Source organism: Trichosurus vulpecula, chromosome 1, assembly GCF_011100635.1.
Source record: "Trichosurus vulpecula isolate mTriVul1 chromosome 1, mTriVul1.pri, whole genome shotgun sequence".
Lineage (NCBI taxonomy): Eukaryota > Metazoa > Chordata > Mammalia > Diprotodontia > Phalangeridae > Trichosurus > Trichosurus vulpecula.
This window is the reverse complement of record NC_050573.1, coordinates 10,383,623-10,401,078: the sequence shown is the minus strand read 5'-3', so window position 1 is coordinate 10,401,078 and position 17,456 is coordinate 10,383,623. Positions and strand designations below refer to the sequence as shown.

Genomic DNA, 17,456 nt, shown 5'->3' with positions numbered 1-17,456 from the left:
CACTGGACGGACTTTGGTTTTACAGGAGAAGCTGGCTCAGGGGCTGGCACAGGGAACTCTCCAGAGGGAAATCCCCTGATAAGAAGGAGCGGGGAGAGTGCCATTGAGCCACACTACCCCAACCTGCTTCCCCCGGATTTTCCCTTTGTGCGGTCTTCTCTCTGCATTTGGTTTTCTTCAGTAAGATGGTGCACGAGGGAGGACAGAATGATGTGGATGACCAGGGTGCTCACGGATGGGCACAGATTCTTAAAAATAGATGTTTGGAAGATGAAAACAGGGAATGGTCACTGAGGAGAAATAAAGAAGCTATTCCCATCCTCCCTGTGCTTAGCCCGCTGCCTGGCACACAGTAGGCGCCTAATAAATGAAAGCCAGCTGACCTATCAACCAGGGGCCCTTAACCGGGAGTTTGTGAACTGCTTTTAAGGAGTATTTTGACCCCTGTATTGCAGTATCATGGGTGTCCTATGGGACTCTCTCCATTTTTCTTTATACATTTAAAAACATGCTGCAGAGAAGGGGGCCCGCAGGCTTCTTCAGGCTACCAGAGGGGCCAGGACACACAAAGAGGTTATGCACCTTGTGAGAGGGATGGTGTCAGGAGCCTTTAAGGGAGGTAACAAATCTTTGGAAAGCACCTACTAGGTGTTAGGCACTATACTAAGTGCTTTACAAACAGGCCCTCGTTTCTTCTTCACAACAACACTAGGAGGGAGGCGCTATTATTATCCTCACTTTACAGATGAGGAAACTGAGGCACACAGGGTGAAGTGACTTGCCCAGAGTCATGCAGCTAGGAAGGGTCTGAGGAAAAATTTGAACTCAGGTCTTCCGGATTCCAGGCCCAGAGCTCTAACCACTGTACCACCCAGCTACCCAAAAGGAACTGGGGCTGGCCATGCAGGACAAAAAGGTGGGATTTTTTTCACTTTTTAGGGATGCCAAAGCAAGAGAGGATCGAAGAATGCACAGGACCGCTGTTCAGAGTGGACTAGCCAGCGCATAGTAGGAGCTTACTAAATGTCAGCTGACTAATGACATTAGATTATGGCGAGAAGGCTGAATTCCTCAGCTTGTATTTTGCTTGTTTTATCTTCCCAGGAGGACGAATGTTGGCCCCAGAAGGCCATAAGAGACTGGTCATTAAGGGAGCAGAGTCTCCAGCTAAGGAGGAGATGGCCAGGCCGCCCCGGCTGCTTTCAGTGAGCTCAGGCCACCATGAGTCAATATATGTACAGAGTGGTTTGTAGACTGACCCTCCTGTGCCAGGGGAAGTCTTCACATGCTTGGCGTGGCCATCCCTCTAACTCACTGGCAGGTTTGAGGCCCCTTGGTTAGCCCGGCTGCTAGTTTTGCCAGGGTGTGGCCGCTGGGCGTGCTGTAGAGCCCCAGGTGAGAGCTGAGGGGCAGGTGGTCACCAAGGTGGATGAGCGGCCCTCCCACCACAGGGGCTTGTCCTCCTTGAACGCCCCATACATTCTACACACAGGCTCCAAAGGCCAACTTCACAGATGCAGGCTGGGAGATAGCATGGCTGGTCAACGGCTCGGCCAAAAAGTGATGGGGCTTTGGTGGCGGAGTCAAAGGAAGGACCTGGAAACCAGACAAGCCAGCGGCTCTCAGGAGGTAGGTATCACATCAGGAATGGGGCTTCGGATGAGAGAGGTAATGCTTCTGCTTACAGTAACTCTGCCCGGTCAGGCCAGTTCTGGGCTCCACATTTCAGGAAAATCCTCAACAAGCCAGAATGTGTCTAGAAGAGGAGGCTGAGGATGCGGGGACTGGTGGAAGGAGCTGGCTGTCAGAGGGTGGCAGATCTGGAGCTGGAAGAAATCCTGATGATCCCCTAGGTTCAACTTGCACCTTTTAGAGATGGGGAAACTGAGGCCCAGAGAGGGTAAGTTTGCCCCAAATTGCTTCAAAAAGTCTTGGTTTAAAGAAATAACATTTTTATGTTTTATTTTCAGCCTGAGGAAGAGAAGACGAAGGGAGGGCAGACACATCAGCTTTCTTGAGGTGAGATGATCTCCCCATCTGCTGTGGGTCAGGGGTCTCCTCCATCATGGGGGGCTTGCTCCCAGAAAGCGGTCAGTCACCTCCTCAGTCTGGGAGAAGAACTTCCAGGTGGCTTTGTCACCATGTCCCAAAGTGACCAGTTCCGGCAGCCCTGGCAGACAGTGAGCACTGCCTAGGAAGGCCTCAAGAGGTGACAAGACAAACGATCTCCAGAAAAGCATGAGTAAGTACAAGGAGGGCCTTCATTTAAAGATGTTTTATGGATAACTGGGGGAACGTCTAGAAGCTGTCATGACAATGTCATGGAGCTAGCTAACCAGGCCTGCCAAGAACTGCTTCCTGGGACTTATGGGCCTGGTCAGGGATGGCATTTTGGATGTACTTGGTTTCCAGGGCCTTCAGCTAGCTCTGGTGGAGTCGCATGAAGGCTGGCCTTGGAATCAAAAGACCCAGTAGGAGTCCCAATTCTGTCATTAACTTTGGGAGCCTAGGTGTGAGCCTCTCTGATCCTCAGTATCCTTATCGGGAAGAGAGGGATGATAAAGCTTCTGAAAAGTTTCTCTATCGGTCTCACAGGGAATCGGTGAGCCAAGCCCTGACTGTCCTAGGAGCTAGATTTCTCTATCCAGGAGAAGGTTATGCCTATGGACTACCAAAGGGCCTAGTGTCCCGAGCAGGCAGGTTCTTCCCAGTCATGACATATCCTGGCCCAGAATGGGAGGCCCTCACGAGCGGCCCCTGTAACCATATGACATGGGGGCTGAGGGGAGAAGAGACAATTAGTCTTGGAGGAAGGCAGACTCAGGGTCTAGATGTCAGATCATTCCCCTCAGACATTGTACTAAGCAGCGAGCGGGCAGCAGGCGTAAGGGTTACCGATGAAGGGAGGGCTGGGTCAGCAATTACCTGGGCCGAGTTCGTCCATTGGGATCATATCACGGCTGCCACACTTCTCGTTATCTACAAGACAAGAAGGAATCGTTCCATTTGAAGGGTGGCATCTGCTGCCTCCCCCAGGGATGGGAACAGAGTGAGGATGGTCTCTTAGGCCTGGCTGGGACTAGACTCCCAGGAGTGGAGATGGAAGAAGAGAGAGGAGAGGAAAGACAAGAGTTGAGAAGGAAGAGACGTGAGACCAGAGGGGAGAGAGAAAGACCTCTGGGCTGAGCAGGAAGAGGATGAAGAAGGAGGAAGTCAGAAAGTCAGGAAGGTTGGTGTGGCCCCTTCCCCCACCAGCCACATGGCCCTCTGGCCCCCAGCTGGAAGAGGAGGGCTGTCCCGTCTGGGAAGCTGACAAAGGACAGATGTGGCCAGGGATGAATGGAGCCCCAGACAGCATGGCTATGGCCCGACACCCCAGGGTACCTCAGCCTGGATTCTCCCTAATCTACTAGGATAACATCTCGAGTCACAGCAAAGGGACCAGTCTGGAGGCTGGCCCTGGTGGGTATGATGGATCCTGGGGGGCAGGGGGCAAGATGAACCCAGAGCCCCTGGCCACTTGTTGCTGTCACCCCAGGTGCCTTTGCTCTGAAATGAGCAGGAGGGCCTAAGAATGTGGCCCTCGCATTATTGGCTCTGGTGTTGGTGAATGACCCAGGACCAGCTCATTCTGCCTGGGCTGGGGGCAAAGCTGTGACTGGTAAATGCTGAAGACTGGGGGAAAGGCATTGACTGGTACCCATGCTTAAAATGTGCCCTTTGGTTGGCTAGGATATTCCCGCCCTCTGAGATGCTTCAACTTTGTTGTTTGAATAAGAACGCCATTCTTTCTTTCCTTTACACAAAAGCATCGTCTAAGGGAAGGGTGTTGGTCTCCTCTCAATGGCCTTGTCCACAGGAAGCCAGGCAGGTGGGACCATTAAACCCTTATGAAGGCGTCAGGGTTTGCCCAGTGGCTGCTGGGTACCTTCACTGTAAGCAAGACTCAGGAGGAGCAAATGGCTCTTCTGGGCCGAGCTTATAAAGCAGACCCCAGAACCCCAGGACCTTGGGCTCTGAGGCGCTGCTTCCATGGCTGTGCGGGCCTCGAGGAACGTGCAGACGGATGGGATGAAAGGAAAGTCTCCCCGGCCCTTGGAGCATCACCAGAGGCCACCCCACCACCCGGCACTCACCGTGGGTCTTTTCCACCAAAGGCAGGGTGCTGTCGTCATAGCCAGCCTTGCCTGGCGTCCCTTTGGATCCCTTGGGAGTGCTAGATGCTGCCGACTAGACACAGAAAAACACCGCTCATCATCAAGGGGCACAGGACCCAAGGCTCAAGGTCCCCAGCAAGCTCAATCACTCCTCGGATCTCCCCCAGGCCACCTCCCCACTCTCTCCTCTTCTCCCCATCTCAACTTTACACTGTCCTCTCTTGAATCCTTAGCACATTAAGGAGTATGCCTCAGCCTGGATCACTCCCACCATTTGTCACCTTCACTCCTACACATGCTGCTGAGTGAAGATGGAGAATCTTGCTGTGGTCCTGACTGGGTCCTCTACATACTTCTGTTACATGGCCTAGGCTGGGCCCTCACTGCTGCTTGGCAGTCCTACTCTACCTCCTCATCAGCTCTCCAGAGCAGCTTCTCCAAACCTTCTCACCCCTCCTCAAGCCTCCCATGGCTCCCTCTCCCCCACCCTCCCAGCTGAGAACCTAGAGAGCCTCCTCTTTTACAGATAAAATTGAGGCCATTTGCTGTGAGTTCCCTCTTCTCTGCTCCTCCTCATCTCCCTCCACTCAGATGCCTTCTGCCATTTCCTCCTCCCTCACCTTGGTCTCACAGGATGAAGGGGTCTTCCTCCTGACCAAGGCTGGCCCCTCTACTTGTTAAAGGGACCACATTCCACTGCCTTTGCAGTATTTCTTGAACATGTCCTCCGACACTGCCCCCACCCTCGTCCTTCTCGCCTTGATCATCACAGTAGCCGTGGGGTGTGTGTGTGTGTGTGTGTGTGTGTGTGTGTGTATGGAGTATCTGCCTGCCTCATGCCAATATATCCTCCCCTCAACCACCAAAATTATCTTCTAAAGCACGGGTTTGACCATGTCACCCCCTTACTCCATAACCTCCGGTGGATCCCTATGGATTCCACAATCAAATTGCAAATCCTCTTTGGTTTTTGTACCCTTTAGAGCCTGGCCTCTTCCTCTCATTCTAGTCCTCTCGTTCTTCTCCCCATCAAGCAACCTAAGGGCCAGCTATTCTGGCCTTCCTGATGTTCCTTACACAAGACAGCCCATCTCCCGTCTCTGTGCTTTTGCCTTGGCTGTGCCCTATGCCTGGAATGCTCTCCCTCTTCATCTCTGTCTCTTGGCTTCCTTCACAGACTACCTTCTGCAGGCCTTTCCTGGTACCCCCACTGCTAGAGATTACCCCATTAACATGTGAGCTCCCTGAGGGCAGGGACCCTACTTCTGTCTTTGTATCCTCAGCACTCTGTACAGGGCCAGGCACTTAGAATGTTTGTTGACTGACTGCCTCATAGTCATCTTCCTACTCTCCATGGTCGGCCTCCCACCCGTCCTGGGCCAGTGGCTTCCCCTGACCCCCAGGCTCAAGGGCTTCAGTCCCCTGGCAGTCCCGGGGCTCCAGGCAGTGGCCACGGCAGTGTCTCTGCCGGATCCTAGGCTGGCAGGAACCTTCGCCATGGTGGGAGCTCATGTTCATATAAAGTTTGGAGTTCTGCAAATGCTTAGCACCAGAAGCTTACAGGCTTTGAGATGATGGATCTAGTCCAAACACTCAATTGAACAGATGAAGAAACTGAGGCCAGAGAGGTTAAGACACTTACTCATGGTCACACAGCAAACTAGTGGCACTTGCGACTCAGGAGCTCCTATGATCCTCGTCCTAGCCCTTGAGGTAGGCGTAATGCCCACTGTATTATCCATATTTTAAAGACAGAGAAACTGAGGACCAGGAAGGGATTTGGCCATGTTTACGGACTATGTGTATGTCAGAGCCAGCCTCCTTCTTCAGGAGGCTTCTCCTGGTCCCCCTGGCTGCTGGCACCTTCTCCTCCAAGGTGGGCTGCCCCGCATCTTGTAGGTGCCCACAGCCAGGGACTGTTCTCCGTGTCCCAAGGGCAAAGTGCAGTGCCAGGCACACGGCAAATGCTCCATAAAGGCTCAGAGGGTGAGTGAATGATAACCATAACTATTAGAGAATAAATAGGATTAACTATTAAATTAACCTTTGTTAGGATTTTCATTTGATGTTAGTAACATAAATAATAGGACCAGCAGGCGGCGCCATAGTGCACAGAGCACCTGGCCTGGAGGCAAAGACATCCTTGAGTTCGAATCTGGCCTCTGACACTTAGTAGCTGTGTGACCCTGGGCAAGTCATTTCACTTTGGCTCAGTTTCCCCATCTGTTAAATGAGTCGGAGAAGGAAATGGTGAACCCCTCACGCATCTTGGCCAAGAAAACCCCAAACGGAATCATGAAAAGTTGGACATGACTGAATAGGCAACATTAACAATATTTTGTGAGAGTGATACATTTGGATACGCTGTGGCATTAAAACAAATCTTGGTTTAATACTTTGTGGCACAGTGACTGGAGATTCGATTGTTTGGTTCAAAGCTCTGTGTGTTTTGATGGTCACGGTTGGGAAAGGGCCCTCCCCCGGCCATGGCGAGCCTGATGGAAGAAGCCTCCGTGCAGGGGTGGGCTCCCACTGAAGCGCAGTGTTCGTCTTTCAGCCCCAGCCACCAGCAGTGCCCAGGCTTTTGCCAATATTCGGTGGGCAGACTTTCCGATGGGAACCTGTTCATGCCAACACATTGGGAGGCGCTTCCTTTTCAGATAGATTGTGCTTAACAAATGGGGTTTGAAACCCACTGAAAATTCTTATTCGGAAGATTTTTAAACAGGCCAGAAAAGTCGATTTCAACATTTCTAGAGTGCGTGTGTTTGTGAATTGTTACAGGGGACACGCTTAATTAACGTTGTTTGGAGGGAGAGAACCTTGGTTTGGAAACAGCTTCACACTCTTACACACTTTCAATACACCCTTCTGTTGTTTAACTGGGTCAGTGGGTCATTTCATTGTTCTAGGTGGGTGAGTCTTCTCTCTCCAGGTGGACTGGGAGCAACCTGAGGGCAGGGGCCAGAGCCCAGCCAAGCCCCAGGATGGGCATTTAGGAAGCTCTGCCCTATCAACATAGCTGCACGTGAACTGAATTGGGATAGAGGGCAGGTAGGCTCGGTCAGGGGGGAATGAGGAGGGAGACCTGGAGAAAGGGGACTAAGGGCTCTGGGGGGCTGTGGACTCTAAGATAACAAAGGAGGAAAGCACAAAAGAGACTTTCTCTCTCCCTCCCTCTCCTCATTTCTCTCCTTCTCTCTCTCCCTTTCTCTCCATATCTCTCTCTCTCTCTCTCCCTCCCTCCCTCCCTCCATCCATGTCTTTCTTCCTCCCTCCCTCTCCCTACCCTGCCCCTGGTCTTGGGTTCCCTGCTGCCTCTTTTGTTTGGTGTTTCTTTCCCTGGGCATGGGTGACTGCATAAGAACCCTGAGATGAATGTCTCCAGCCTCGGAGGTTATCTTCTGAGTTCACCAGGTCAAGAGGCCCAGGGATCTTCTGCAGCTACCTCCTTCTCAGACCATGACCTCTGATAAGGGGATAAAGTCAAGTTGTGTCTTGGCTTGGCTCCTCAGGTGGGTGTCTGGACAGCGCCAAGCCAAGGTGAAGGTGAAATGGCATTTCACGTTTGACCTGTCGACCTCCTGGGAGTGCATAGTAGGGGTTACTGTTTGATGGTTTAACTCTTTGTCAGTGTTTTTTGTGTTATAGCACTCTTTTGTGTGGAGAAAATAAATAGCTGTCCCATGCTTGATCTACAGCATATTGAGTATCTTTCTAATTGAGTACCATAGACAAGAGATAAACCTTAATTTTTGCTAAGTGATTCCTCCCTCCTCCCCCGGCCTAGAGCTCTGGGATGGTAGCTGGGGTAGTGGAAAAAGCACTGAAATCTGGAGTCAGGAGAGCCCTGGATTCAAATCCTGGCTCTGATACTCACTCTCTGTGGAATTTTGGACTAGTCCTTTTCTCTCTCTGGGTTATCATTCTAAGAATGAGAGCTCAGATTCCCATATCCTAGGAGATGGACAAACTGCTATCCTGACAACAACCCTGGGGATGGGGGGAATACTGTTATCCTGATTTTACAGGTGAATAAACTGAGGAAGACAAAGATAAAAAGACCCCTCCCTTTACAGGCCAGGCTGCCCTCGGATTAAACCGACCCCCCCTCCCCGCCATAAGCTGGGTTGGAGAATGACAGCTCTCATCTCCATTAATGGAGGTAATTGGTCCTGACAGGGACTTCCCTGGGGCTCCTCCCTTTGTGCCCTGGAGGTCCCCCACCTGCCCGTCCTGACCTGGAAATGAGATTTATTCCAGCCGTCCTTCTGCAGGGCCCCCCGGAGCTCCTTGTAGCTCCAGACCATCTGGAGGACGTGGGATGCTGCCTTCATCTCCCTCATGGACTGGCTGGGTTGACAGACAGACAGACACACAGACAGACACTTGTAAGGTGGGTACGAGCCTTGCCTCCAGAAGGGCTCGCAGGGAGCTCTAGATATGGCCTGGGGGCTGGGGGGAGGTGGGGGGGAACCGGCAGCTGGATCCTTGGGCAGACCCAAGTCATCTTCAGCTGTGCTGGGGACTGGCCTCCCCCAGGGGTCAGGACAGCTCTTGCTTGGTTAATGAATGCTGCTGCCCCACCACAGACAGATTCTCAGCTCAAGTGGGTGGGCACCTGGAGCAAATCCTGGTTCTGGCCCTTGCTGGCTGTGGGACCTTGGGCAAGTCACTGGATTTCTCTGAATGACAGTTCTGATAAGAGAGAGCGCTAAGAACCTGGCAAAGCGCCTTCCTCATGACACCCCCCTGTCAGGTGAGCACGGGGGGCAGTCTCCCAGCTTTACAGCTAAAGAAACTGAGGTACAAAGGGCCATGCAGCCTCTGTTTGGAGACCTCTAGTGACAGGCAGCTCACTACCTCTTGAGGCAGCCCATTCTACTTGGGGGCTTTCCCTAAGTTACTCTTCCCATCATCCCTGAACTGGAGGTGAGCAGATGTGTTCAGGGAAGGGGCTGGTTTTTCCCACCTGGGTCTGATGGCAGCAGCTCTAGGCCTGGGGAACCTATGGACGTTGGCCCTGCCCTGCCTGAGTCTTCTCCTCCCTCTCTGGAATCCCAGACATCCCATCTCTGTTGCCTCAATAGGTCCTTAGAGATCATCTTGTCCAATGCCCCCATTTTAGAGATGAAGACGCTGAGGACCAGAGGGAGGAAGGGGCTCGCCCGGGCACCCACCTCGACTTGCTGATGCCCACCAGCTTCTGAATGCCCTGGGTCTGCACCAGGGAGCGGGCATTCTCGGCGCTGTCTGTGATGATCTCGTGGATGGTGTTCAGGACGGCGACCACCGTGTCCTCCTCGAGGTTTTTGGCTGTTCGCTGCTGCCGGCTTGGCAGATTCCGGACCAGCTCGGCCATCGCGTAGCTCCCTGCGGTGGGGAGCCAGCAGCATGAATGCCCCTCCCTGGGAAGCTCCTTAACATTAGCACACATCTCCAGAAGGTCCTTCTGCAGCGCCTCTCGGTGTGGGGCATTCAGGCCAGTGGGTGGGTGTAGCAGCCGATGGGGATGGGGTGGGGAGGAAGGGCTTTCCAGGGGTCTCTCCCAAGACCCCACAAAAGCAGCCCCTGCCCCAGTCCTGACCACAACATCAAGCTTCAGTCCAAGAGAAATAAAGCTTTGTTCACGTGCTGAGTCATCAGGGGCCAGAGAAGGCTCAGGCATACACATGGTCTTGTGCGGAAGCACACATGGGGACCCGCACCCCCCAGGCCAGGCCTAGGAGGCCTGGTGAGCAGACCTGCACACACACATACACACACACACACACACACACACACACAGAGTCCGTAAACGGCAATCTTGCACGTGGGCCTGCCAGGTGAGATCACCTGTATGCCTGTATGGGACACACCCACCAAGCCCCACCCACGGTCACCCACACACTCACACGTGGCAGGGGAAGGTGTCCACACACACAGTCAGTCCCCACAAACCCAAGGCTGCGTCCATGCCTCGGGGCACATGTGGCGGATGTTGGGCAGGGACGCAGGCCCCAGGAGGAAGCCTGAGCCAGGGATTCTGAGAAGGATCCCCTCCCCCTTTCCATTTTACAGAGAGAGAAACTGAGGCCAGAGAGGGCCCAAGCCCCACAGGGACATTTTGCCTCCCAGAAGGCCTAGGCCGCTTCCCAGAGCCCCCCGCTCCCTACCTATGAGGTCCTTATTGCGTCGGTCCATGGAGAGGTTCCTGAGCGCGATGCTCACAGCCCGCACCACCTTGTCCGAGTCCGACTGGAGCAGCTCTACCAGCACCGGCAGCCCCCGCTCCTTGCGCACCATGGCCCTGATGTACGTGGACCACTAGACAAGGCAGAAAGGATTCCCCCGGGATCCTGAGCCCACCCATCCTGGACTCTGGCCTCCCCTCCCCCCGCCCTCCTACCTCCCTCCTCCCCAGCCCCACCCCAACGGTGCAACCGAGGCCCAGGACAGGGCTGGCCTGGGATTCAAACCCAGGCCCTTCATCTCCAAATCTAGCCATCATTTGGATGGCCTGACCCCGAGAGGTACGAGGACAGCATTTTGGAGACCTCAGGAAGCAGTTCAGAAAACTGAGGTCTTGTTAGGTCATGAATAATACTGGAATCTTGGCCCTGCTCCTCCCTAGCTGTGTGACCTTAAGCAAGTCACCTGCCTCTCCAGCCTCAGTACTAGCGCCTAAGGAGGGGCCTCTCAGCTCTCAGTCTGTGTCTAGAGTGGAAGCTCCTGGAGGGCAGGGACTGTCTGTTACCTCCTTCTGCACCCCCAGTGCTTAGCACGGTGACAGGCACACAGTAGGTGTTTCAGTGGAAGCTCCTGGAGGGCAGGGACTGTCTGTTACCTCTTTCTGCACCCCCAGTGCTTAGCACGGTGACGGACACACAGTGGGTGTTACAGAAGTGTCTACTGATTGGCTGATTGCTTTAGAGAAAGGCAAACCCAAGTCTGGGCGGGGAAGATATGGTATAGTGCAGAGAGTCAGACACTTACTAGCGGTGTGACCCTGGGCAAGTCATTTCACCTTGTTTCATGCCTCAGTTTCCTCATCTGTAAAATGAGCTGGAGAAGGAAATGGAGGATCCCTCCGGTATCTTTGCCAAGAAAACCCCCAATGGGGTCACGGAGAGTCGGATACTACTGAAACGACTCAACGGTAACACTGCTAATAACACGTGGCATTTACAGAGCGCTTCCCGCGCACCGCCACAAAAGTTATCTTACAACAGCTCTGGGGGGCGGGCGCTATAGTTCTCTCCATTTTATATGTGGGGAAACCCAGGCTGAGGGAGATTAAGTGACTTGCCAGGGTCACGCAGGCAGGATTTGAACCCAGGTCTTCCTGCCTCCAAAGTCCAACATTCTATTCAGGCTGCCACCTAGTGGCCAGTATAGAGATGTGCAGGTGGCTGGAGAGTAGCCTGGACTGGTCTGGAACGTAGGAGAGACAAGCGGAGGAGGCGTTGCTGCCTTAAGTGCCAGGTGGGGAGAATGGCACCTGGTCGGCTCGGCCCAGCAAGGAGCAGGGACAGCACCAAGGGGAGCCAGTCACTGGGAGGCTGATTGAGGCTTGAGGGATGTGGTGGGGAAAGTCTAGAGGAGGGAAGGCCTTTCTGAGGCAGGGGATAGCTGTGGGACTGGAGAAGGTGGTAGTGGGCTCCCCATCAGGTATTTAAGCAGAGGCTGGAGGGCCGTTTGTCAGGGGTACTGTAGAGGAGATTGCTGTTCAGGTACACATCACACTGGGGAGTTTGCTAGAGACACTCCCAATGCTGAGATTCTGGATTCTGAGAAGGGTCTCCTGACTCCGCTTTTCTCTCTCCTCAACCATGAGGCCTCTATGGGCCGGCTTCTTTAGTGAAGTGCTTGGCTAGGTGGAGCCCAAGTTTCTGTCCTGTCTTCTCTCTTCCCTGCTCCTGACATGAATGAGTCCCCAGGCACGCCGGGAGGGGGCAGGAGGGAGGCAGGAGGGGGGACCTGGGAGGCCAGAGATGGCGGCAGCAGCGTGGGGGCCCCCCCCATGGTGGGGAGCAGGTGTCCTGCAAGTTACAGCCCGGACAAGACCGAGGACCCAGCTCCATGCCTTTGCCCCAGCTGTACCCGATGCCTGGGATGCCCTCCCTCGGCCCCTCTGCTTCCTGGCTTCCTCGAGGATTCAGCTCAGACCCCCCATCGCCACTAAAGGGCCATTTAATATGTGGGGAAATGAGGCTGAGAGAGATTAAGCCCCTTGGCCAAGCTATCCTGTTTGTAGCTGGTTTGTACATATCTGTTTCTTGGTGTCGCCCCATTAGATTGGGCGCCCCTGAGGGAAGGAACTGGCCTTGGCCTCTTTTTGTGTCCCCCGTGCTTGGCACAGTGTCTGGCCCACAGCAGGTGCTTAATGGATGCTTGCTGACTGCCTGGTGGTCTTGAATGATGTGGCAGGAGGAGTTGAAGGAGGGAGAGACAGAGACAGAGATAGAGAAAAGGGGGGGGAGAGACAGAGAGAGAGACAGAGAGAGACAGAGAGAGAGAGAGAGAGAGAGAGAGAGAGAGAGAGAACGCAACAGAGAAAGACAGACAGGGAGATACAGACAGAGGGAGAGATAGACAGAGAGACAGAGACAGACAGAAAAAGACAGAGGCGGGGGGAGGAGGGAGGGAGAGAGAGAGACAGACAGAGAGACAGAGAGAGAGACGATGAGGAAACCGAGTCTCACAGAAGCTAAGTGACCTGGCCACGGTCTCCCAGCAACGAAGCAGAGCAGGATTCAGTCCAGCTCTGGTTCCAATGCTGCCTCCCCAGAGAGGAGACTCCCAAGCCCAGGCTAGAGGGTCCCTTCGGGGTGGGGGGGGCTTTGGATAGGGCCCCTGGGGCATGAAGAGGCTCTTTTTCCCTGGTGGTGTGCTGGGGGCATCACAGGCCCCTGGGGGTACTCACCATCCAGGTGCCAGCGCTGAGGTTCTGCAGAGCCCCAGCCGCGGCCTCCAGGGTGTTGAAGTTCTGGCTCTCGGTGAGGATGGAGAGGTAGAGACGCACCACTTCGGGCTGGTAAAGCAGTTCAAAGCCTTGGGGAGAAAGGGGGATGTCAGGTCTGTGAGCCTCCCCACCCCAGCTCTGGCCTCCATGTTCTGCCCCCTCCCCTGCCCATGCTGAGGCAGAGGGGGCAGCTACCTCTGGGAGGGGGAGCCCAGGGCCTGAGTGGGGAGGGGCTGGTGCCCAGTACCAGGGCAGGGAGCAGGGGGGGCGCACACAATGCCCTAGGGGAGCTGGCTCAGCCTGGGAGGGAAGGCAAGGACAGAGACATTGCTGGAGGGGGGTGCGGATCCAATTCAAGCCTGGGGACACCAGCACCGTGTGCCCTGAAGCCCTGGATCTCGGAGCTGGGAGAAAACATGGTAAGGAGAGGGAGAGGAGGACCTGAGTTCAAATCCAGCCTCGGGCATGTACTAGCTGGGTGACCCTGGGCAAGTCACGCCATCGCTGCCTGCCTCAGTTTCTTCATCTGTGAAATGGTTCAATCCTAGCACCATCCTCTCAGGGCTGTGGTGAGGACCAGACAAGATGCACCTTGCCAGCCTTACAGCACGATACGCATTTGTTTCCTTTAAGTTAAACTGTCCCCAGGGCCCTGACCTGACCTCACATTCTCATTCTAAAGATTCTGGTGATGCCAGAGCTGCCGTGTGCTTGGCCTGGGACCAGGCATACAGTAGGCACTCAATCAATGCTCTTTCTCTCCAGCGATCGAATCCCTCTGTTTTCTGAAACCTGTGACCCCGGGATGCTTCGGTTGTTGTCCGGTCATTTCAGTTGTATCCAGCTCTTCCTGACCCCTCTGGCCGAGACACTGGAGGGGTTTGCCACGTCCTTCTCCAGCTCATTTGACAGATGACGAAACTGAGGCAGACAGGGGTTAGTGACCCAGTCAAGGTCACCCAGCTCCAGAGAGGCCTTCCTGACTCCTGAAGCCAACACTACCTGGAGAGAGGACGTGTGAGCACGAGTCTCCCTCCATCTGACAGGCGGGGAACCAACCATTGGAGAGATGAGATGCCTTGGCCTTGTGGCCGCTATATGACCAAGTGGATGGACCGTTGTACTTGGAATCTGAAAGACCTCAGTTCAAATCCTGACTCAACACTGGTCAGCTGGGTGACCCCTGGGCAAGGCACTTAGACCCCTCTCAGTCTTACTTTCCCTATCTGTAAACTGTAGGTAAGAAGAGAATTTCCCATGGGCAGCTAGGCGGCACACTAGAGTCAGGAGGACCTGAGTTCAAATTCGACCTCAGACACTTACTAGCTGTATGACCTTGGCCAGGTCACTTAACCCTGCTTACCTCCAAAAAAAAAGCACCTCCCTGGTAGGGTTATGGTGAGGATCGAATGACATAACCTGTGTAAAGCGCTTTGTAAATCTGAGAGTGCCAAGCAAATGCTGTTAATTATTAACCACTGCTGCTGCTGTTGCTCAGGGTCACTGGGGGGCAGCACTGGGAGCTGTCTTTGCAATATATAGAAAGAGGAAGAATTTCCATTGATGACCAAGCATGTGCCTTCTCCAAGCCGTCACCTCCCAAGGGTAAGGCATAGACCCTCCGAGGCCTCAGTTTACCCACCTGTAAAACATGGAGCTTGGACTCCATTGGAGGGCCCGTCCCATGACCCTGCCCGGCCCCTCTTTGTCCTGCTCTGCTTCCAAAGCTAACACCAAGCCCTCTTGGCAGAACACTGGAAACCCTGGGCTGGTGTAAATTATGGTCCGCTCCCACTGGCCTGACCTCAGATTCCTAAAATATCTCAGGGCCAAGTTCTATGTGCACGATCCCAGCTGCTCCTGGGCCAGGCGGACCCTCCTGCTTCCTGCGCTCCTGCTGCTGGGGGCAGCCAGGGAAGAAGGATGGTGCCTCTCCAAAGTGGGCCTGGCCCCAGGGGCCCCCTCCCCACCAGGGCTCCCTGCCTTCTCGGACAGCCCTGGCACAGTCTGACACTTCCTGAAACCCTGTATTGTCTCTCTGTCTGATTGCTTCTGGCTGGGGGTGTTTGTTCTCCCCGGAGACACGGCCTGGGCCCCCATCCCAGCTCACTTCCTTACCGGCTGCGTGATCTTGGACAAGTCCCATCCCTTCCCCTCTCAGAGATGGAGTGTTCCCAGCTGAAGGGGGGCAGATTAAGTGAACCATTCCACTCCTAAATCCTATAAACCTTCCTGCCCTTTCAAGAGGATGGCTGTGCCTGCTCCCTCATCTCCCCCTACAGGGCCTAGCCTGGGGCAAGCCTGGGAGTGTTTCCTGATATACCACTGGCTTTTCTTTCAACAGCCCTCAGAGGCTCCCCGCACTGTGGGAGCGTTTATTATGATCTTCATTTTAATGAGAAAGAAATGAAGGTTCAGAGTGTGGGGGGTGTCTCGCCTGAGGGAGCACAGCTGCAAGATTTGAACTCAAACCCTGCCCCCAGCCTTAATCCAGCATCCCTGAGCTGTTGCCATGGGATGTTGGACCAGAAATCAAACCCAGCGCCATCACCGGAACCAAGACCAGAGCCCACAATTGCCCCACTATGTGCAACCCCACCCCCACCCCACCCCCGCTCTTCACCCCAGGCTGATGTGAAGAAAATGGGGAAACGGGAGCTTGTCCCGATTCTCTTCTCCCTGGGCCCAAAGTGTCAGCGGAGGGGGGAGGGGTGTAGAAATGCAAGTCTGGGGCGGGGCTGTTTCCATAGCGATGGGGTGGGGCAGCCGACTCTGGGTATCCCTGGCTGTGGGGCTTCATATCAACCCAAGGAAAGGACAAGCCCCTGGGAGAAAGGATGGACTTTGGAGCCAGCCCCGAATCTGCCTCGAGGGTCCTAGCCTCTGGAGCGCCTGGAACCTTAGCGGATCACTGAGGACCTGCCCCCAGGATGGCCCAGAGACCTATGACTGAGGGAACGCAGTGGGTGTGGTCAGGGATGAAGTACTCCTCCTCATTTTATTTTCCTCACTGACCTACTAGGGGGCCTAAATTTCCCATAATCCTCTCTCCTTTGGACTAAGGCATGGAAGGTCCCTGTGCAAAAGCGCCCAGTCTCTGGGAGAGAGAACAGTCGGCCATGACTGGCAGTTTGTGCCCCTTAGTGAAGACTGCGCCATCAAAGCTTGGCCCCAAAGAAGAGCACACTCCACATCTCCCTGGCACCCTTGCAGAGGTCTGACATCATGGGACGTGGCACACGCTATCAGACCCCGCGGATGCTTTGGTTAGCTTCGCTGAATTGATTTAAAAAAAATCTTTGTAACAACAGAAGGTTCACGGGGTCGGAGAGGGGGGAGGGCTGTGTTGGGAGTGAAGGTGAAGAGAGAACAAGAGGCCAACAAAAATATAAGAGGGCGAATGATTTGATCAGCTGACCCCTGAGGGATCAACCAGTCAGTCGACAAACACTTAAGTGTTCACTACTAGGTGTCAGGCGCTGTGCTAAGCGCTGGGGTACAAGAGGAGGCAAAAGAAGCTCTCAGTCTAATGGGGGTGGGGTGGGGAGAGGGGCAGCGGAGAAGGAAAAGATGTCTTTCTCTCTCTTTTTGTGTCCCCAGCACTTAGAGCAGTCTTTGGTACGCAGTAGGCGCTTAATAAATGTTGAGTGATGTAAATAACTAGATGCATTGATGGTATGGACAGCAGCTCATGGACAAGGAATGGCCTCCAGCAGAAGGTGGGATTTGAGGGGAAACTTGAAGGCATTCAGGGAGGCGTCAGGGAAGAGGGAGAAGCTTCCGGGCCAAGGGCATACCCAAGGCAAATGCTCAGAGTCTAGAGATGGACGGTTGTGTGTAACTGGCGGGAGTAAGGTGTGAAACTGGAAAGACAGGAGGGGCCAGGTGGGCCTTGAAATGCCCAGGGGGAGGGTGCCTTGGAGGGGAAGGTTTAGTGGAAGGAAGGCAAGGCCTGGCTTCTGAGGAAGGGAGGACCCTGAGGGTCTGGCCGAAGAGATATTGGGAGAAAACGGCCTTTCTCTGAAAATGCCCAGGGCTGCTGCTGGCTGTCACTCACAGCTGTCCAGGGACAGGGCCTGGTCATCAGCAGCCCGTCCTCTGACACCCACCAGGAGGCCTCCGAGCATCCCCCAGGGCCAAGGCCCCTCTGTGACCCTGCCCCCAGCATCCCCCCTGCTCCCTACATACAAGGGGGAGCCACGATGGCACGGGGAGAAATAGGAAACCCCTCAGAAGGTTTCCTTGTTAGCTTAGTCTCTGGTATCTAGTAGGTGCTTGATAAATGCTTGCTGATTGTTTTAAAGGTGATGTGGCCCGGTGGATAGGGCACTGAACTTGGGGCCAGAAAGCCCTGA

The 17,456-nt window shown here is 54.4% G+C and overlaps 1 protein-coding gene across 2 annotated transcripts in view; it reads right to left on the bottom strand.

Moving 5' to 3' along the window:
- ARVCF (ARVCF delta catenin family member) overlaps positions 1–17,456 on the bottom strand; it is a 129,846-nt gene that overhangs the window by 5,960 nt on the left and 106,430 nt on the right. For both annotated transcript variants that reach the window (XM_036766813.1, XM_036766819.1), the window contains 6 exons: positions 13,063–13,190; positions 10,313–10,463; positions 9,338–9,530; positions 8,399–8,510; positions 4,137–4,230; positions 2,926–2,979 (listed from right to left, as the gene is read on the bottom strand). In XM_036766813.1, coding sequence (XP_036622708.1) covers positions 2,926–2,979; positions 4,137–4,230; positions 8,399–8,510; positions 9,338–9,530; positions 10,313–10,463; positions 13,063–13,190 — 732 coding nt within the window. The remainder of the gene's footprint in view (positions 1–2,925; positions 2,980–4,136; positions 4,231–8,398; positions 8,511–9,337; positions 9,531–10,312; positions 10,464–13,062; positions 13,191–17,456) is intronic.